The 21,205-nt window shown below is 31.0% G+C and overlaps 2 protein-coding genes across 3 annotated transcripts; both read right to left on the bottom strand.

Annotated features, from left to right (window-relative positions):
• Window positions 1-1,385: 1,385 nt before the first annotated feature.
• LOC111713782 (uncharacterized) lies at window positions 1,386-10,130 on the bottom strand. Its single transcript, XM_023488724.1, has 10 exons — window positions 10,100-10,130; window positions 8,079-8,183; window positions 7,870-7,897; window positions 7,333-7,380; window positions 7,180-7,215; window positions 6,866-6,942; window positions 4,537-4,619; window positions 3,844-3,970; window positions 2,151-2,216; window positions 1,386-1,487 (listed from the first exon to the last, which is right to left on the bottom strand). The coding sequence occupies exons 1-10, from the start codon at window positions 10,128-10,130 to the stop codon at window positions 1,405-1,407; spliced, it is 684 nt and encodes a 227-aa protein (XP_023344492.1). The 3' UTR covers window positions 1,386-1,404.
• Window positions 10,131-10,473: 343 nt separating this feature from the next.
• On the bottom strand, window positions 10,474-20,207 carry LOC111713436 (protein sidekick-2). 2 transcript variants are annotated; one of them, XM_023488300.1, is made up of 11 exons: window positions 20,070-20,207; window positions 19,734-19,812; window positions 19,277-19,361; window positions 16,630-16,731; window positions 14,694-14,773; window positions 13,412-13,459; window positions 12,735-12,809; window positions 11,864-11,941; window positions 11,285-11,347; window positions 10,736-10,799; window positions 10,474-10,604 (listed from the first exon to the last, which is right to left on the bottom strand). In XM_023488300.1, exons 2-11 carry the CDS (start codon window positions 19,807-19,809, stop codon window positions 10,478-10,480), a joined length of 798 nt encoding a protein of 265 aa, XP_023344068.1. In that variant the 5' UTR covers window positions 19,810-19,812; window positions 20,070-20,207; the 3' UTR covers window positions 10,474-10,477. The 2 variants fall into 2 exon arrangements, with proteins under 2 accessions (XP_023344068.1, XP_023344060.1); XM_023488292.1 differs by having other exon boundaries at window positions 10,736-10,832; window positions 19,734-19,810.
• Between the last annotated feature and the right edge of the window lie 998 nt (window positions 20,208-21,205).

Genomic DNA, 21,205 nt, shown 5'->3' with positions numbered 1-21,205 from the left:
TTTGACTTATCTTTTGGTTCAGTTTAACTATTGATATGTTCATTTGAACAAGAAATTGTATTATTTTGTAAAATTTTGTAACTTTGGACATTTTGAAATCTTGGACATTATGTTATTTGGGCTTTTTGTTAATATTGGACATTTTGATTTTTGGGCGTTTTGTCTCCACTCCTCTTAAAGAATCCAATCAAAATATTGACAAATTCGGTTCAGCCGTTTTGATTTTATTACACAATCATCCTGACAAGGCTAATATACAATAAAAAATGAACAATGTAACATATTTCAAAATAAGTTTTAACTATTTCTAATTGTAATTATTTTTGTCAAGAAAATACTTATTTTTAATCGATCTCCTCCAAATAGTTTATACAGCAAACGACATTGTAATTGGTTTATGTTTGTATTTTTCTTTTTAGGGGGGGTGTAATTCAGATAACAAAATTCATTACAGATACAAAATATACGGTTTAATCATGATTTGGAAGGTTTAATGCATGGCATAAACTATAGAAAAACGGCGGGTTCTGATAAATATTTTTAACGATTGTGAATCGTTTATAGTCTTGATAAAATAAAGGAGGTTTCTTGAAATTCCTGTGTTAAATATTAATGCTATTTCTCCTGCCGTCATCTTATTTTTCCTTTTATCACGTTCGCTCTCATGATTGGAATACTTATTTTCCGATATATGAAAAATACAACATTATTTGGATTTCATGTTATCCTGTATTTTGTCTTCACACGGAGAAATTCATGGATTGCATCTTTTGAGAAAAAAAAATCAATCGATCTTAAGCACTTATTTACTAATCCCTATATCTTTGCAACCTATGGATGATAGTGAATAGAATTCAAAGCTTGAAATTTTAAAAGTATTCGAAATCAGGATGCAAATATATGGATAAAGATTAGAAATTTAGAATTTGAGGCAAAAAATAAGCTCCTTTAATTAACAAAAATTAAGTAAGACAACCAAACAACTTAAACGAAGTAAGACCCTGGGACACACATTTTGCGACATAAAATGCTTTAGATATAAATCAACCGTAAAGGAATTAAGTCTTTGGATTAAAATCAAACATTTAAACCTCAATATCTTTAGAACTCGATGTTGTAAACCTTTGATATTTCAAACTCAGATTATTTGATCTAACAGAATTCATAGTTTGAAATATCTAATGTCTGCAACATTTGGTTCCAAAGATATAGTGATTAGAAAATCAGAGTTTGTGGCAAAGACTCAATTCCTTTTATGATAATTATAAAGTTCTAAAGACAAAATTTTTAAGTATTGGGTAAGGGATGAGAGGGGGGGGGCTGGGTAATGCGTATACCCCGTTCCATAACCATAATTTCAGCTTTTAACTTTTACGTACACAAAGTAAAAGAAATAAATCTTAATTACAAATCATTTTTAAGTTTACATTGAGCGGACTCTATATTATCTACACATGTTGCTGGTCCTCGTCTTCCACTTACACTCTCTATAATATAGTTCAGATCATTACAAATATAGGAATTGAGTCTTTGTCACAAACTCTGATTTTTAATTCCTTTATCTTGCCAAACAAACGTTGTAGACCTCAGATATCTAAAACTTTGAATTCTGTTAGATAAACTAATTTTAGTTTAAAATATCGTAGGTTTACATTATCAAATTGCAAAGATATAGGGATTAGAAAATTTGAACTTGTGGCAAAGACTCAATTTCTTTTACTAATAACTTTACAAAATGTCCCATGTAAAACTCTTTAAACAGTATAAAATGCATGAATGTGTTTAATTTAAAACAAAATATACACAATGCAACTCTTACACAATGTGACAATGTGACAATGTGACAATGTGACAATGTGACAATGTAACAATGTGACAATGTGACAATGTGACAATGTGACAATGTGACAATGTGACAATTTGACAATGTAACAATGTGACAATGTGATAATGTAACAATGTGACAATGTGACGATGTGACAATGTGACAATTTGCAATTAAAACCCATAAAGCAGTGAACTATGTCCAAGTATGACTATGATTTTTTTTTAAACGGCTGAGGATTTTTCTATGGCAAGATATTTTACAGCATCACCATAGTTCACAATAATTACTTCAGATGAACTATTAAAGTAAAATCAAATTTTACCAGGAGATATGCAGAATCTGTACATTGTAGAGCAATCCTGTACTTCATATGCCCGACAAATCTCATCTGAAGTACAGGGAGTCAAAAGAAATATTTACATTACAGAAATGTTGTGGTTTAACAGTTAAACTATTTTGATCCTATACAGGTGTCATTTTCTGCCAGTTTCGATAATAAATACGATTCTACAATTATGTGTAAAAACTAGGCGGCTAGGACCTTTCGCGCCCCCTTTACAATTTACAATTTTTGCTTTACTTTTGATTGGAAAATGGCCAATTTTTATCATTCTCAAAGTTCGCAGATTTTCTATTCGGGCCCGATCAGTAAGCCGGGTTGACGTTTATTGGATAAAACAAATAGACAAACAACCAGACTAGCAAAGTAAATAGATAAATAAAGTAAAATGTATCGGCAACTTGAAAATCTCTGTTTCACTTTTCATTAAAATAAGAAAAATAATGTAGCAATGACCCTCAAAACTGTAATCAACCATTTTAATCTGTCATATTTGAACCCTCATGGAATTTACATTATTGTCAAGCAACTACATTAAGTCTAAAACTAAAGATTGTAAGATAAATTTGTAAGCTTAAACTAAAGAAATAAATATGTTGGTAAAAAGCTTGGAATGAAAGTGAATTAGGATCAAATATACTCAAACAATATTTTTATAATTAACAATTTTTCGTCGTGCGTGGATACATTTGTTTGGATTTCAATCTATTAATATAAAACCAAAATGAAACGTCCAAATTATTTTTAATTATTGAAGATACATAATAGAAGGTAGAAGGTACAACATTATGGAGAGCTTGAAGAGACTGTAAAGGAAAAATAGAGGGGGTATATAGGATAAAACCTAAGCATTTCATGAGTTGATCGAGACCCATGAGAAATTGATTTAAAACTTTGTCAAAATTATACGAAAATCTATGTATATGAAATTTGGTATAAATTTAGTAGGTTTGCGTATTCAGCAAATACGCAAACAACCTGAAAACGATTATATCCCGCAGAAGCCTGAGAACCTTAGGTTTGCTCCCACTATAATTTTTTATTTTTATTTTGCATTTTTAATAGATATGCTTGATAATGTTATTTATAAGTCGGTATTACGTCACAAGAACTCCATCCAATGAGAGTGCAGTATACTGGTCACGTGATAGACGGAAATCACGTGACCAGTGTACTGCACTTCCATTGGCTGAAGTTCTGGTGACATAATACGGACTATACGGACTATACGGACTAGATGTAATAATATTATCAAGTATATCTATTAGAAATGCAAAATAAAAATAAAATAATTATAACAGGAGCAAACCTGAGATTCTCAGATTTCTGTGGGATATCGTCGTTTTGAGATTGGTTGCGTATTTGTGGAATATGATATGTTTAATACTGCAACTTTTTTACAAAATTGAATATATATGAATTTTCGGATAAATTTTGCACAGTTTTTTTTTTAAAATCAATTTCTCGAGACAGAAACATCGAATAGATTGTTTTATATGTATCGTTCAACGCCTGAGATTCTCAGGTTCATCCTATACCCCCTTTAATTTTTCCTTTACAGTCCCTTTAAATTCGTCTAACCTTTCTTTGATACTCAATTTGACATAAGATAACTTTTGAAGATCAAAAAGTTGTTAAGCTTTTTTATATACAAGATTTGACTGGTTATTATTACCTAACTGTTGGCGCGTACTTGTTGATGTTGTTTTATTGAACTGTATCATTGATGTTGATGTTGTTGTTTTATTGAACTGTATCATTGATGATATTTCTACAGAGTAATCTTTTACACAGTTTGGAAACTAGAAATATTTCATGACGTAAGAAAATTTCTCTTCATTAAGAATCTTAATTAATTTTTATCCAGAAAAAAATACAAAAAAAAGAAGTTTTAGGAAGTGACGAGCAAGCTTTTATCAGCACAAACAGTACACCCGAACCGAACACATAGTACATAGAAAATAGTTATAGCGCATTATAGAGGGGGGGGGGCGCTAGCCCTCTTTTCCCCACAAATTATACACAAATTGTACACCAATGACAGTATAACTAAGGACAAGGATTGCTTGAATTTTAATACATGACGTATTGGGAAAGAAAAGAAAACTTTAGGAAAGAAGGAATGGATTTTAGAACAGGAGTGCTAGGCCTAAATAAATACCAGGGAGTAAGGAATAGAAGGGAGATATAACTGACGCGGTTCGCCCTACCTAATGATTACACATGCTTTGCAGACGGTACTCCATATGTATAATAAACATTCAGAATATGTTATTGTATACGCGGCAATTGTACATCAGACAAATATTTCTAAATGTCACTGTCATTACGTCACAGCAGATTTTATCCTTGATAGTGATACTGTAACCTGAGAAGGTGGATTCCAGCACATCACTAGAATCAGATCGTCAGATGATTGTTTGTGTACATTTGAAACCGGTCCAGGGATGCCTGTAAAAGTTAGGAATATACAGGGTTAACCACAAAGGATCAGACTATAAATACGACCAAAAAATCCTTAATTTTGTCGAGCTTGGTCTTTGGACTGTTATTGACGATCTTGGCAAAGGAAATTACAAGTCTTTAATTATAAGGAACCACTAATAAAGAAATAATAACAGAACAATTCTGCCTCCTCCCCAATCCTTCACATAGTATTGTTGGTCTAAACTACCTCCCCAATCCTTCACATAGTATAGTTGGTCTAAACTACCTCCCCAATCCTTCACATAGTATCGTTGGTCTAAACTACCTCCCCAATCATTCACATAGTATAGTTGGTCTAAACTACCTCCCTAATCCTTCACATAGTATCGTTGGTCTAAACTACCTCCCCAATCCTTCACATAGTAGCGTTGGTCTAAACTACCTCCCCAATCCTTCACATAGTATCGTTGGTCTAAACTACCTTTATTTATTCTAGTCACATATTGAATGTTCTTCTATATTTCTGTCAATGTATTGGATTTCCGATAATATGTTTAATGTGCAGTATTTACTCAGAGCTGAAAACTTTAGAATGATGGATATCAAGATTAATGCTTAAACTCCTGGTTTAACTAAACCCGAGATTATTTTAATACGCATTCGATATCCAAGAAAGAAGCATAAAATTCAACTAATCGGCGTATCATGTTAAGATGTACTCTTTAACCATAGATAAAGATAGATTGCGCATAAGACGACATTTTTCATCTTGAAAGATATAAATGTACAGAGATGTTTTAAAGATATTCCTATTATATAGATTAACTAGGTCGGTTGTGAACATTGGCTGTTCTTATGTCATTGAGTACTTGTGGTGTACATGAGTTCTGTAGATAGAAATTTAAGTTAGTTTAGTCCTTCTCATGTCCTTCTTCAGTTCTCGTCAATATGATATATTGCTCAGTGAAATATTTTTGTTCAAATAGTTCCATTCCCGGAGTTATTTTAAACTCTGTTATGAAATCCATTAAAACACCAAACTACCCCGCTTATCATTGAAGTACACTTTGACCCCTAGAAGTATGAGTTCGCGGACTGTACAATTTTTGTTGTTTTTGCGTACATAAGCTATCTATGTTTATTTATTTATCTATGTCTTTAACTTTTTAAAAACCATTTTTTTTCTGGTGTTAATTGTGTCATATCAATTGAACTAAACATCGATTAAATAAATGTAAGTTTTGGATTAATGTTTGTTAAGACAAACGTTACAAATGATGATAGTCCTAAAATGAGATAAAATATATTTTTCAATAATTTCATATTAACATGATTAAATTTATATTTGCTTAAATGCCCTTAAAGCCGGCTTGTGAACAGCTGACTTTAATTCAATCGGATATTAGTTAAATCGATATAGCATTGTATCTGTATTGTATTGTATCCAAAAAAGAGGATTAAGAATAAAATCAAAAGATACTTAGATTAAGCGATCAGGATTAAGGATATCTCATTCTATAGTTTTCAGCTTAGTACACATTTAAAGAATATTTTATTTTATTATAAAAAAGTATTGTTTAGAATATGTAATGAACCATTATGAAAAGAGTCTCAAAAACCTTTAAGTTAAGTGGCTCCTATAAAATTCTAAATCAATCATTAAGAATCTGCAATCAGAAGTTACAAAAAAGAAAATACTAAATGTTTCCACTTGATTATCTTGTTTATTGGAAATAAATCCCCAAATCACTACTGTAGAGAAACTAATGTTGGAAATGAAAAATTCTCAAAGAGAAAACAAGAATATCTTCAATAGTTTTGATCATACTAAGGTTTAAAAAGTGCTTCTATCAACAGACAAGCAAAGTATATTTACAAATGTAAATCGTTTTAGTTTATAACTTTGGCCAGAGTAATAATTTTGCATCTTCTATATACAGGGTTACCCACAAAGAAGACTCAATTTAACCTTGAAATCGTCATATTATCCGAGTTTCAGGTCGTCTTTGCAGTTTCATCCTTTGTGGGTAACCCTGTAAAGGTAAAGTTTTAGATCCAGGCAAAGCTGGGTTCCCAAACTAGTAATACAATAAAGGCAAACTTATTGAGCATACAATTTTGAAGTGGGAACAGCATCTACGTTTCTTTTATGATCTCTTAAAAGTAAAAAAAAACCTTAAATGTTTGAAAAACGGAACCGCAAAGCAATATTTGTGAGTAATCTTGTATTCAATTCAATACCTGTAATAAACTTGTATATTCCCTTGTACCTGCTGCTGTGGATACTTGTACAGTAGCTGCAGTACTATTGGTTACCACCCCCCAGTCAGCTGAGTAAGCTATTATACTGTACATAGAAAAATATCAAAATTCAAATAACCTATTTTTATTACATTTAAAGTTTTTGTACTGGAGCATAGCATGCTATAGTTAAATTTTTATTTTTTTATATTCTTTAAGAAATATGTGTTTCTGAATAACGCCAGCTGTTTTTAATGTTTGTACCTAAATATTATATACAGCACAGGATGATAAACCTGTTTACCTGAGTGTATACACAGTACAAGCTGATAAACCGGTTTACCTGAGTGTATAAACAGTACAAGCTGATAAACCGGTTTACCTGAGTGTATAAACAGTACAAGCTGATAAACCAGTTTACCTGAGTGTATAAACAGTACAAGCTGATAAACCAGTTTACCTGAGTGTATAAACAGTACAAGCTGATAAACCGGTTATCTGAAATTCATTTACATGGTTTCCCTCCAGGTACACTGTCTGTTCACTAAACAAAACTAAGAGAGTTTATAAATTTCAAAATGGGGGTTCGTGCACTGTATGTCGAATCAATGTTAGATTTTAGATAAACTTTAGTAGATGCGAAGCTGGACTTGATAAACAAGAAGAAGTAGTGGAACCTGTTATGAGTAGTTTAACTTCTTCACTAAAGTAAACTCTTATTACACTTATTACCTCTTGTTAATAGATATTTATTAATTTCTTAAATAAAGAAAACTCTGATAAATGATTATCTTATATTTTGTCTCTCACCCCATTTCTGAAATTATCAACTCTGTGTTTGAGTCCGAAGAGACTTATTGTTGATTAGAAACTTGTATTGTTGCTAGTTAGTATTATTTCGTTTGGACGTTTTTTTGAAGAAATGTCACGAATTATAAATTCTTTTAAGAACGTAAAAAGTAATACCTGTTCTTAACAAATAATAATAAATATGGACACATTTTTAAATTACTGTTAAAAAGCCTGCATCTACCTCGAACTTTCCCAAGAAACAAAATATCCTGAAAGGTGAAAAAAAAAGTATTTTTATTTCTGAAAACTCCCCTCCGTGTCATTGTTCAAATATAAAAGTACACCTGGGTTGCTGCCAGAAACCGAATAAAAAACAAATATGTTCAACTAATGTATAAAAGGTTATTATCTATAGGGCTGGAAAACTGAATATCTAAAATACTTTTATCCCTTTGATGCAAGCGGCTCCAATCCTTGGTGGTTTCCAGAAGATCCAGATACTCTCCTCTCCCGTATTGTACTCCAGATACTGGGGAGACCCCAGATTAACTCCAACTTAACAAAATGTAAACTTAATTTCTATTTATCTTTTAACTAAATTGTGTCACAAGCAGAAGAGTTACATTTTTTTTTCATAGAAAGATGCTAGAAACTTAAAATCAACAAATCCAGTTTTTTTTCTTTGTTGTAGAAATTGCCCATAGTAGTTAAATTGTAACTTTACAACATAAATGATGTTTTTTGCGTCATATTCTACTTTCTTATCCAATATATTGAGTTAAGTGAAGAACATTTCTTTATCAAGTGCTTGACTATTGACCAGAGGGACCGCCAGGGTGAGTTGTTCCCCAGGTCTGATTATTTAGATATATGTTAGCATACATAATTTATACCATTTACAACTTCAGGGAGGTTGGAAAAAGTCTTAAATACGTTGTTTGAAATGTTTAATTCAAAAGTATTTTCTTCAATTAAATTGCTTTTATTTTTTTATGAAATGTGCGAAATTTCGGTTAAAAATCCGCGAAATTGTCAAATTATGTACAACAGATGCTGATCAATGATGTGGAGGATTGCTGTAAGGTTTTATTTCTGATAATTTCAATATATGTTTGTAAAATTCTAAGATAACCCCTTTTTATCAAACTAACACATCTTTCAGAGAAATATCTAATTCAAAGTCTAATCCTTTATTTTGATTTCAAAATTTAATCTTATTCAATATTTTCATATCATATTTTTTGATGCTTTTGTATACCTGAGAGTAAAAAGATGGATAAGATTATTTGATAAAAAGTACTCTAAATATTTTCAACTATTGTATACAATTTTCACCGAATTATCATAAAACATTTGTCGGATAAACTTTATTAAGTTCAATTTTGATTTATTCATTCAAAATTTTCGGCTTTAATAAATCTTTAAAAATATTTTATAATTTACAATAATTTAAAATATTATTTAAAGGGAGTGTTCGCTAAAAATGAAAGGGGGTATAGGCTTAATGCAATAAAAAAAGCGCTTTTGATCGGTACTAATCTTACTTCTATCTGTTGCGTCTAAAAGGAAAAAATTGTTAAAAACGACTCACACCGAAGAACGCAGCGCCCATACAAATTCGGAAAGATGCAACATCCAACTCGGATCGTAAACAAATGAATTTTTTAATTCCAAACAAATCATTCAGATATTCCAAACAAAAGTCATCGGTTATTTTTCGACGCATTCGTATATAGTTGATATTTCATAATATTTTTGATTTTGTTTTTTATGAAATAATTTTCGCTGGCGCTGGATTTTCGAACATTCCTGGAAAATATGAAAATGTCGTCTTCATTATCAAAAATCCCCGAAACAGGAATAAATGTTTTCAAAAGTAACTCTCAGATCAAGACAAATATAAAATATTTTGAAATATCAATTATTTACAAATGTGTCGAAAAATAATCGATGACTATTGTTTGTAATTTATCCGAATGATTTGCTTGGAATCAAATTGATTTGTTTACGATCCGAGTTGAATGTTGCATCTTTCTGAATTTGTACGGACACTAAGTTCTTCGGTATTAGTCGTTTTTAACAATTTTCTCCTTATAGACGCAACAGATAGAAGTAAGATTAGTACCGATCAAAAGCGCTTTTTTCCCGCATTAAGCCTATTCCCCCTTTCATTTTTCGCGAACACTCCCTTTAAAATAATAAAGTTAGGATTAGTTCGGTAAACAATGAAAACAAGAGATTTAAAAAAATTGTAGAACCCACTTGAAATCTAAAATCTAGAAAAATCTCTTTTGTAAAAACTTGACCTATCTCTCTTGTCAGCCCAATGTTCTATTCAATCTTGAAACATGAATACATGAATGTTTGAAACCTGGATGAATGATGAATGTACACAATATCTTACAATGACGACACCTAGTCAGGGGCTTAACTTTTTAAAATTTTCAGGGGGTCGGAGGGTGGGGGCTAACCTCCCGTTAGGAGGAAGTCGAATACAAACATAGTGTTCAGTTGTTCAGGGGGGTTCAGCCCCTGTTACCCCCCCCTTTCCCCCCTCCGGACACTGGGACGCTTATCTATATATAAATTTATTCATTATACAGTTTATTTAACAGTTTAAAAAATTCGAAATTGAAATGGATAGTATAGGCAACATACTGTATTAATGTACTGTACTGCATATAATTTGTGAACATTTACATGATTTGTACACTTTGAACTCCCTTTCAGACTGAAAGGGACTGAAAAAATTCATACCGAGAGATTCTTTTAATTCCTCTCTATATATTCTATTCTCTATGGTGACTAGGCACGGCATATAAGGTTTTTTTTTGTTAAGAATGAATATTTTAACCTGCTGGCTGATCTTGGAACTCGGATTGTACACATAAAGCTGAGGTTCCACGCAGACAGGAACTATAGTTGGAACCAGGAACCCAGTAGAAGGAGACATAATTAGAACCACTATCCTTAGGTCTAGATAGATATATACATAATTAGAACCACTAGCTTAAGGTCTAGATAGATAAATAAATTATCAGAAAAACATCTTAAAAAAGTTGAACAGTTAGATCCCGGAATGCTATGAGTTTATGTATCTTCAGTACCTGAGTTGGGATGGTCTACTTGGGTTTTCAAAACTAGTTGCTCCAGAAGTTGATACCATCCTTCCTAAAACATATGTTTCTGTAGATACCATCCTTCCTAAAAAATACATTTCTGTAGATACCATCCTCCCTAAAACTCGTTACTCCAGAGATAGATGCCTTCCTTCCTAAATGTATGTTTTCTGTGGACACTATCCTTCCTTAATGTATGTTTTCCGTGGATATAATCCTTCCTAAATGTATGTTTTCTGTGGATACTATCCTTCCTAAATATGTGTTTTCTGTAGATACTATCCTTCCTAAATATATCCTTTATCTGAAAATTAAGAATGCCATATGAATTTCTAATTCTAATTTTTATCGTGAAATGAGATATATTTTGTCAGCGTTCTTTTCTTGTCTCTGCTGCATAATTCCGCAAGTATTTTTCATGATAAGAAATTTTTTTCTCGCATTTTTGCGCTTTAAAACAGGATGAAAAGTTACCATTAATTGGGATTCTTTTTTTGGAGGGTTGAGATTTGGAGACACGTTGACAAATTTATTTACCCTCATTCCCAGACCCAGTTACAGGGGTGACAGTTACTCCATACCCAACACAGGCCTGCAATTCTAAACATATATCATGCAAGGATTAAAAGGATTTTTTCCCTCCGTCTTGGGATAAAAACACATTAATCTGTTCAGGAATAACAAGACTGAAGTAAAATTTGTGAACCAAGAAATATTTATATCACGGGCAGCCGTAGTACATTTGAATTTCCGAGCCGGGTCAACCTTTCTGGTCCCAGTTTGTACTGTATCGCCCGGACTTTGGGTATATAAAGCAGACACTCAATAGGACTAGTCGGTGCAACAAGGTTGACGCGGTCAGACTTTAGGTTGAATTAACTTTTACTAAAGGGTCAGAGGTGCGTGATATCAATCACAAATTAAATCAGGAACATCTTGGAAACTGTTATTGTTTACGAATGTAAGAAAGAATAATTCCCCTGGAGAAACAAAAAGGAAAAACTAAAAAGCTAAGTCTAAAAGAAGAACAAAGAGCGTGAAGCGCCCATCAAACTCACAATTCTTTTTTTTCCTCCAGAAAATCATAAACGTTTAACTTTATACTATGATGTTTACCTTTTATCTCTAGGGATAGTTCTTCTGTCTCCAGACTCACTTGATATTCTTGGTTCGAGGTTAGATCATTCAAATAAACTTAAAGGGAGTGTTCTCAAAAAATAATTGAGGATTAGGGTCGATTTACAAATACTAAATTGTGAAAAGGTTGCATTACTTTCATTCATATAGAAGTTTTTCTTATGAACGATATAATATACATGTCAACAAATTGTGCAGGAACATGGAATAGAAAAAATTCCAAAAAAACCGAAGAATCTAATATCTGTTCATATCCAATAGTTTTATTCATATTTTGCCTATACACAATTATTTGTCACGTAAATTATTAGGATTTTTGAGACATCTTTACAGAAATGAGGTTTAAAAAAATATTCCTGGGGTTGAAAAGGTTTTTAGAATTTAAATGTTGAAAACTAAAATAAAATGTTGCTTTTTATGAACTATTCAGAGTATTTTTTGAATAGAGCATTCTTTTTTCAACCAAGAAAAAATTTGATATTTGATATTAAAGGGAGTGACCGGCAATGTATGGTAGTTAAACTGAGAATGTAGTATTGCAGGGAAATTTTAAGAATTCATTTGAGACATATAAAACATTTTAATGATGTATAATTACCGAGTTTGAGCCTAAAGTCGAGGTTCAAAATCATCCGTTTGGGCTTTGCTGAACAAATATGCCCCGTATAAACGTCTGATAGGTCTCAAATGATTCCTAACAAATTTTTCCACAATACTGCATTCTCAGTTCACCTACCATACATTGTCGGTCACTCCCTTTAAAAGCAGAAACTTTTGATTTAACGTGATTAAGTGCAGCTCAATCTGTGACTGTTGACCACGATCGGACGCAAACAATATAATAGTTAACCTTTATAATGATGTACGCAGTATTCTCCTTCCTGTGGTGGTACCCAGCTGACCTGTAGGCTACTACTCGTCTCATCTTGTAGTACAGTTATAGTACAGTACATATAGTACAAAGAATATACAGTTGTCATGACACATATGTCCAGTTGCGCTTGCGATTTAATATCCAATATGTATACTATTAATATTTAATATGTATACTATTCTGGGTGAAGCAAGGTGAAATTTACACAATCAACCTTCCTTACTTTCCTGAGTTTAAGATAATTTGAATTTATTATTAAATTAAGTTAATATTTTTACAATGCTTTTCAATCTCACTTTTCTTTGCTTTATAGACAATAATTAGTTATCATCTGATAGAGAAGCCAATATTCTGCATTCCATGTAAAATTGAGCTATATTTTGAGATGAGTCTGAATAAATTCTAAGAAATTTGAAAGAAAACTATTTATATATTTTCTCAAATTTCATAACCTGTTGGTGATTTAAAAATAAACATTATTTTGAAATTTTGGCACCATTAAAAATTAATTTTTTTTGGGTCCTTTTTATATCAAAATGATTCCCTAATAGTAATGATTTATTTAATGCATGATATTTCTATTGATTAACAAACCATTAAGAGATTTGTTCCGCTAATTAAGCTTTATATTACTAATTGTTTTTATCACTTACCAGATATTAGAAGGTTCTGAGGTGTACTGGGCAATTCTTCTTTTAGCACTAAAATATTTGCTTAAAAGGAAAAATGATAATGTTAAAAATAACAACTTAAAAAATTATCATCATTGATGGATTCTTTTTAATTGAGGAAAATGATTTGAAGGAAAACAACATATTTTTCTAAACTTAATCAAAAATCTTTTTGTAAAGATTTTTGATGAAACAAGCTTAAATTTACTTCAATATTTTGTACAGGGTGGCCCACTAAGTATGCCATGTTAAGAAGCGACTTAAAGATCGACTTTAATCTTTGATATAGACATCTATTGACAATTGTTTTTCATAAAAAAGTTTCTCAACTTAAAAGTCATATTATGGTGTACCTTATATTTATCTTCAAAAGTGACAAAGAGATAGAACGCCAGGAAAATTTGATTCTACTTTATAATTTGACATCTGAACAAAATCCTATTATATATTTGGTAATTTAGGAATTGAAAAAATTGCAGAACACATTTGAATATATCATGAATGGATGCCGTAAGTTATTTCAAGATCAAGGAAGAACTTCAAGTTCTACGTTCATGTTTAGTGGGCCACCTTGTTCATGTTTAGTGGGCCACCTTGTTCATGTTTAGTGGGCCACCTTGTTCATGTTTAGTGGGCTACCTTGTTCATGTTTAGTGGGCTACCTTGTTCATGTTTAGTGGGCCACCTTGTTCATGTTTAGTGGGCCACCTTGTTCATGTTTAGTGGGCCACCTTTTTCATGTTTAGTGGGCAACCTTGTTCATGTTCAGTGGGCCACCTTGTTCATGTTCAGTGGGCCACCTTGTTCATGTTCAGTGGGCCACCTTGTTCATGTTCAGTGGGCCACCTTGTTCATGCTTAGTGGGCCACCTTGTTCCTGTTTAGTGGACCACCTTGTTCATGTTTAGTCACCTTGTTCATGTTTAGTGGGCCACCTTGTTCATGTTCAGTGGGCCACCTTGTTCATGCTTAGTGGGCCACCTTGTTCCTGTTTAGTGGACCACCTTGTTCATGTTTAGTGGACCACCTTGTTCGTGTTTAGTGGGCCACCTTGTTCATGTTTAGTGGGCCACCTTGTACTTTTTTGATACATTAGTTTAACAAAAGTAAAAACTACACTGTTATTTATCATATGTTTTCATGATTGGCCAATATAAAATCAGTTTTTTTAAAAATTGAAATCATTCCTTTCTTTTAATAATTTTCCAGCTTAGAGCTTTTTACATGATGTTTGTGAATGTACATTATCAAATATTCTCTTTTACCTATTTCCTGAGAATTATAATCAAACAATTCACCATCATCCATTTCCGCTTGTAAACTCACATTGTACTTTATACAACTCCTGTACATTGGTTAATTTATTAATATGCAGAGTACGCTAATATTGTACACTGTGCAGTGTGCAGTACACTATTTGTACAGTATACATACATATTCTGTTCACTGCTCAGTTGTTAATGTTGAAATCAAACATATGTACGACGTACATTAAACATTTTGCGCTGTACATTAAACATTTTGCGCTGTACGTTAAACATTTTGCGCTGTACATTAAACATTTTGCACAGTACATTAAACATTTTGCGCTGTTCATTAAACTTTTGCACGGCACATTAAACATTTTGCACTGTACATTAAACATTTTGCTCTGTACATGAAACAGTTTGCACTGCACATTAAAAATTTTGCACTGTACATTAAACATTTTGCACTGTACATTAAATATTTAGCGCTGTACATTAAACATTTTGCGCAGTACATTAAAATTGTCATCTATCCCGCACAATAACCTAACCGCCAAAAAAGTCCTTGGAAAAAAAATTTCCGGTAAAAAAGTCTTAAAATTTCCCACTAAAAAAGTCCTGTGGAAAAAAGTCATTTTATTAAAAAGTTTCCGGAAATAAAGTCCTACCAATTCAAGACTTTATTTTCTAGGACTTTTTTCTGGCTCCAGTATGATTTTCTACAAAAAAGTTCTTAGAAAAAAGTCCTCTAACAAGTGAAAATGCATGATACACCATGGAAAAAAGTCCTAGTTGTAAACATCCTTACAATGATCGTAGGTTTTCAGGGGCCTGTTATTAAAACACCCCTAACTATATATATTCAATATGCAGATATAAGGAAAAATAATTCCCTTTTATGGAACATAATTTACATATACATTTAAAATATAATTGTTACATATATATATACATATTCATCACAAGTGTAGTTAGCATTTACTTTTTCATTTTATTTAATAACATAAAATTAGCCCTGTTTATGATGTACATTATTACATAGTACACTTGTACGGGGAAATATATACACAACTTTTTTAGGACTTTTTTCTTCAGACTTTAATTACTGAGTTCATATTTCCCGAGACTTTTTTTCTAGGTTTTTCTTTTCCTCGGATTTTTTTTCTTCCGGACTTTTAATTGGCAGCCCCCATACTAGTTTAGAAAAAAAGTCCCAGAAATCCAAAACACAGAACTTTATTTCCAGTGACATTTTTTCAAAGACTTGAGAAAATTCTGATTTTTTGCTACAGTTTTTATTTCTAGGTTTTTTCCTGAAACTTTTTTCCCGGGACTTTCTTACATCGATTCACCAATTTATTTACAATTCGTTATAGTGTACATTAGTTTACTTTTTATGCACCTCCTGTGCAACGTAAGTATACATTAATTTTTTTTGGTTTTAAACTTTCTTTTACTATATAGTATAAACAGGGTTACACACAAAAGATGAGATTTCAGAGACGATTGTGCGGAATTTATTTAATCTGTTTTCTTGCATTTAGGGTTCCTTGTATAGACCAAAACTGGCTTATTTCTGTGCTTGACCATTTAGTACACCATCAAAATTCTCTTTAAAATGCAGAAACCAAAACGCAATCTTTAAATCGTCATATTTTTAGAGTTTTGGGTCGTCTTTAAAGTCTCAACCTTGGGGTAACCTTGTATAAGAAAATCATGATTATTATTCCGATCTGCTGCTGATTCTTAAAAAAGCTTTTGTTAAATATCTTATAAAAATGAGTCTAAATCGCAAACACAAGTAGAGATTAATATTGTTTAAACTTAAAGATTAAAAAAATTTGAATTGAGTTATAAAGTTTCCCAAAATTCAATTTCTGTTAATAAATCAGAATCAATTCCAAACAACTATTTTTTACTGACATGTAATAATGTTTGTATGTAATTTACTAACCTGAGATTTTCTATGTACTGCGTACACGAAGTTCGAGTACAGAAGACATTAAGAGTGTAATTGTAATAACCTGTACTTACATCCTCCAACTTCACATGGTAACTTAATAAAAAAACCAAAAACCATACATTGTAGTAGTTGAAGTAGTCTGTAGTATTATCAATATAGGGCAGTGCGATTATTCATTTTACCCCCACTGCATTTAATCCTGAAACCGCACTTGTTTCATGGTACTCAGTTTTTTGGTTCTACTTATATGGATAAAGTTCAAGTTTTTTTGGATTCTACTCTATACAGAATATAATTCTAGATATCTAGGTTGCAGAAGACGACTTTTAAAAGCATAGTTTAGAGGTGAATACATCAAAGTCAACCCACATTATTTTCCTAACTCAATCAATTTAAATCTTTCCATAAGATACAATATATTATTTCCCATTTAAAGAAAATCTAAAATTTTAAAATAATTTTTTATACCTGACAGATATCATTTATATTTTAAAGATATCCCATTTTTTCACCTTTTAAAATAGTAACTCAGCAAGATTTCTTTTGATTATGCCAAAAAAAGTAGCTTATTTTAATTTTTGTTACTTGTGCGCATTGCAAACAGAACATTTTGTAAGACGTACAGTGATACCCTTAATAACGAATTCATCGGAAGAATTTATTAAATGTCGTCTTGACTATTTTTCAATGAGTTTTATACCATATTACGTAAATTACGTAAAGTATTTGCGAAAATAAATAAATAGCCATGAATATGCGGGACCAGTTTTAAAGAGTTCCATATAATCATTTAATTAAAATACTAAATAACTGCAACATTCCATTATCAGAAAGTGAAGAATACGACATTTGATGAATTTTTTCGATGTATGTGTTATTAAGGGTTTCATTTCAAGGTGTTATTAATGATTGAGTCAAAATGATGAGTTATATTGTACACACAATATGTCCCAGCTAAAAAATCTACTTTTAAACTACTCAAAATAATCACCCGCTGTTAATTAAGGTTTTTTGATATTCAATTAATGAACGCAACTAGAGTAGAGTAAGAAGAAGTATAGAATATAAACAGTTGAACTGTTTCAAACATGTCTCAATATTTAAACATTAAGTTGCTGAAGTTTCCCAACCTTTAAGCGGCTTATGTAAACTTCTTTTATTAATGGAAATATATTGAGCTCTCCGGGTTTCCCGGCACTGTAAAAATCATAGAATTCATGTATATGCATTTACATGTGCTTAATAAAATATTTATTTATTATTTATTTTATCTAATTTGAAAATCCTGGGTTATGTGGGATCGATTTTGGACTTTTTTTTAAAATTGAAATATATCTGTAAAGACATGAGTTGTTGCTAAATTTCAGGCTCCTAGGTCTTAAAAATGTAACCGAAATTTATATTTAGCATTCCAAAAGTTCAAAAAATTTCTAGCCAAAAATTTTTTTTCGAAACATCGAAATTTGTTATGCATCAAAAGAAAGCTGGTGAATACTGTACATTTTTTATTAAATATTTTCCAAATTATTTTACGTATTAATGACAAAAACAGATATTTTTGTTCTCAAATATTGGTTTTTGGCCTTATGGATCTTTCAATACAGGGTGTCCCATGAAACATGACAGTTGGTGAATAATTTAAAATGTCTTCTTCCATAATTACTTAAGTTGTTTAATACCAAAGAGAATTATAAGAATATTTAATGGTAATCATATTATAATAAAATTGATTTCAAAGTAAAATATATTTTGGCAAAAGATTTTATTGAACAAAAAAAAGTTTTTAATATCTATTACAATATAGGGAAGAAGACATTTCAAATTATTCACAAATCTCATGTTTCGTGGAACACCCTGTACGTACCCATATATCCATGTATTTTGAAAAAAATAATTTCGCTTGCATTAGGGAATTATTAGTTTGAAAAAACGGTTTCCGGTTGGCAATTTCAATTAAAAAAATGTATTTTTTAAACGTTGTTTTAATATTAAAAACTAATCCTATGTGTTTAGCTAAAGAAGTGCAATGGTAAATATGTTGATGAACCCTACTCTGGGTATATATGATTCACAACCTTTAATGTATTTATGAATAGGCCTTATAATTAATAAATGCTGTGCGTTTTATGCTATAGTACGATTTTTTTTCCATTCGTATTAACTGTAAAACACTATTATTGAAACAAAACAGAAGAAACTATAACATTAAAACACCCCTTTCTTCTTTGTCAATATTTCTTTTTGGTTACTTTTTTTCAAAATCATCAAGAATTTAGATGTGAAATGTTATGATTGATGAATAAATATTCTGTAGTATTACGGTAGTCTTACTGTAGTCTTACTGTAGTCTTACTGTTATAGTCTTACTGTATTCTACTGTAGTCTTACTCTAGTCTTACTGCAATCTTACTGTAGTCTTACTGTTGTCTTACTGTAATCTTACTGTAGTCTTACTGTAGTCTTATTGTAGTCTTACTGTAGTTTACTTTAGCCTTACTGTGGTCTTACTGTAGTCTTACTGTAGTTTACTGTAGTCTTACTGTAGTCTTACTGTAGTTACTGTAGTCTTACTGTAGTCTTAATTTAGTCTTACCGTAGTCTTACTGTAGTCTTACTGTAATCTTTCTGTAGTCTGTACCTTCTGACGAATAGTACATCTTCTGGTGATATTTCACAGTGAAGCAGCCAGGATATATTTAACCAAGTAGATCCAATATCAATATCTAAATATATAACATATATCCAGGATATATTTAACCAAGTAGATCCAATATCAATATCTAAATATATATCATATATCCAGGATATGTTTAACCAAGTAGATCCAATATCAATATCTAAATATATATCATATAGCCAGGATATATTTAACCAAGTAGATCCAATATCAATATCTAAATATATAACATATATCCAGGATATGTTTAACCAAGTAGATCCAATATCAATATCTAAATATATATCATATATCAAGGATATATTTAACCAAGATAAATCTAATATCCTAATATCAAAATATGTTTAATTTATTAGATTTATGATAATTTTTTTTCTTCAATGCTTTCTTGTTATTGAAAAGTTTAAAAGGTGTTTACCAATAGTTTTACAATCTTCTTGTCCTCCTACTCCCAGAACTAATCCTAGAACACCGAGGACAGAGAGAACATACATCCTCTAAATTAAACAAGACTAGATTTTTTGTAGATTAAAATATTGTACGTTTCAAGCATCTGCATAACTTTGTTTTGTTTTACAGGTCTTGTAGAAGTGATTTCCTTATTTCATTCAAAAAAACGTTTGCAATTGTTAAAAGCTTAATTTTCAAGCTATTCTCAGTTTTCCCATTACAGTTGGCATTTCCAACTAGAAAAAAGTTACTGAAAAGAAGAGAATAGTTTTAAAGTCCATCAAAGCAATTAAATAAGTCTCACCTGTAGGAAGAAAAATCAAAACTGATGGAGTTAATAGGTCACAAAGTCCATATAAACTTGATGTTGTTTAGTTTGGAACCGTTGTAGTGCTTAAACAGATCTCCTGAACCAACTTATAAAATGAACACAACTTTTCGTAAATCTGGAAATATAAAATATATAACGTCGCAGTTTTCTGAAAAAATGTCATCCAATTCTGTCCAGCCGGTTGACCAGCTAATATATATATACACACAAATATAAATACAAATTTAAGCGAAGAGCTTTATTATATAGATTATTGACGTGAATATTTTGTAAAGGCAAAAGACACTAAACTGAAATAAACTTAAACATAAGATAAGAATGTTCATATTCATAATATTATCAAAACTGTACACTGCTGAATATTCATAGATATATACATTAATAGATGTAGCAGACAATTTCTATAGATATAACATAGATCAATAAATAAACAGATATAGCAGAACAGTTCCAGAGAAAACATAAATCAATGAATGAACAGATGTAATAGAACAGTTCAAGAGAAAAATAGATTAACAAATAAACAGAAGTAACAGAATAATTCTATTGATACCATATGATCAATAAATAAACAGATATATCAGAGCAAGTCTAAAAAAAATATAGATAAATAAATAAACAGAGTAAAACTATTCTAAAATAAACGTTTAAAATTACAACCAGATGTACAGGGGGAACCAAAAAATAGTGGAATATGACGACGACAATTTGACTTAAGTTATGATTTTAAATAAACCGGAAAACGTAAACACTGCAATTGTGCAATTTACATTTTATTAATTTACAAACCATCTGGTAAAACCAAAGACTTAGCTAATTAAAGATAGCGCAACAGAAAATCTACGCAAATTTGACGCATTTTCTGGGTGAGCCATCGATTGTAACAAATGTCGTGTTCTCTAATAATCCAGTACTTTTCACGTTGTTGATGTTTCATAATGACGTCTTTTGTTTTGGATTTAAGAGTTATTGAAAAACAAAACAAAAAAAATCCATTCCATAGAACTTCAGAAAAAATATTTGACGACAACTGAAAATTTTCAATGACACTTATTGGCTATTTTTGATACAAAAGAGATGCGTAAATTTATCACAAATTCAGCATCCTC

The sequence above is a fragment of the Eurytemora carolleeae genome, unplaced genomic scaffold, assembly GCF_000591075.1.
Source record: "Eurytemora carolleeae unplaced genomic scaffold, Eaff_2.0 scaffold29, whole genome shotgun sequence".
Classification (NCBI taxonomy): Eukaryota; Metazoa; Arthropoda; class Copepoda; order Calanoida; family Temoridae; genus Eurytemora; species Eurytemora carolleeae.
Note: the sequence above shows the minus strand (reverse complement) of the source record. Positions and strands in the feature narration are given on the sequence as shown.

What these genes read in the sequence shown, in the direction of transcription:
- LOC111713436 (XM_023488292.1), bottom strand. Translation starts at nt 19,809, where the DNA reads ATGTATGTTCTCTCTGTCCTCGGTGTTCTAGGATTAGTTCTGGGAGTA. An exon ending in AGAAGATTGTAAAACTATTG is followed by an intron (nt 19,362 to 19,733) that starts GTAAACACCTTT and finishes TTATATATTTAG; the next exon opens with ATATTGATATTGGATCTACT. An exon ending in CAGTACATAGAAAATCTCAG is followed by an intron (nt 14,774 to 16,629) that starts GTTAGTAAATTA and finishes ACCAATGTACAG; the next exon opens with GAGTTGTATAAAGTACAATG.
- LOC111713782 (XM_023488724.1), bottom strand. Translation starts at nt 10,130, where the DNA reads ATGTTTGTATTCGACTTCCTCCTAACGGGAG. An exon ending in TGTACTGTTTATACACTCAG is followed by an intron (nt 6,943 to 7,179) that starts GTAAACCGGTTT and finishes TTCTATGTACAG; the next exon opens with TATAATAGCTTACTCAGCTG. An exon ending in ACAAGTATCCACAGCAGCAG is followed by an intron (nt 4,620 to 6,865) that starts GTACAAGGGAAT and finishes TAACTTTTACAG; the next exon opens with GCATCCCTGGACCGGTTTCA.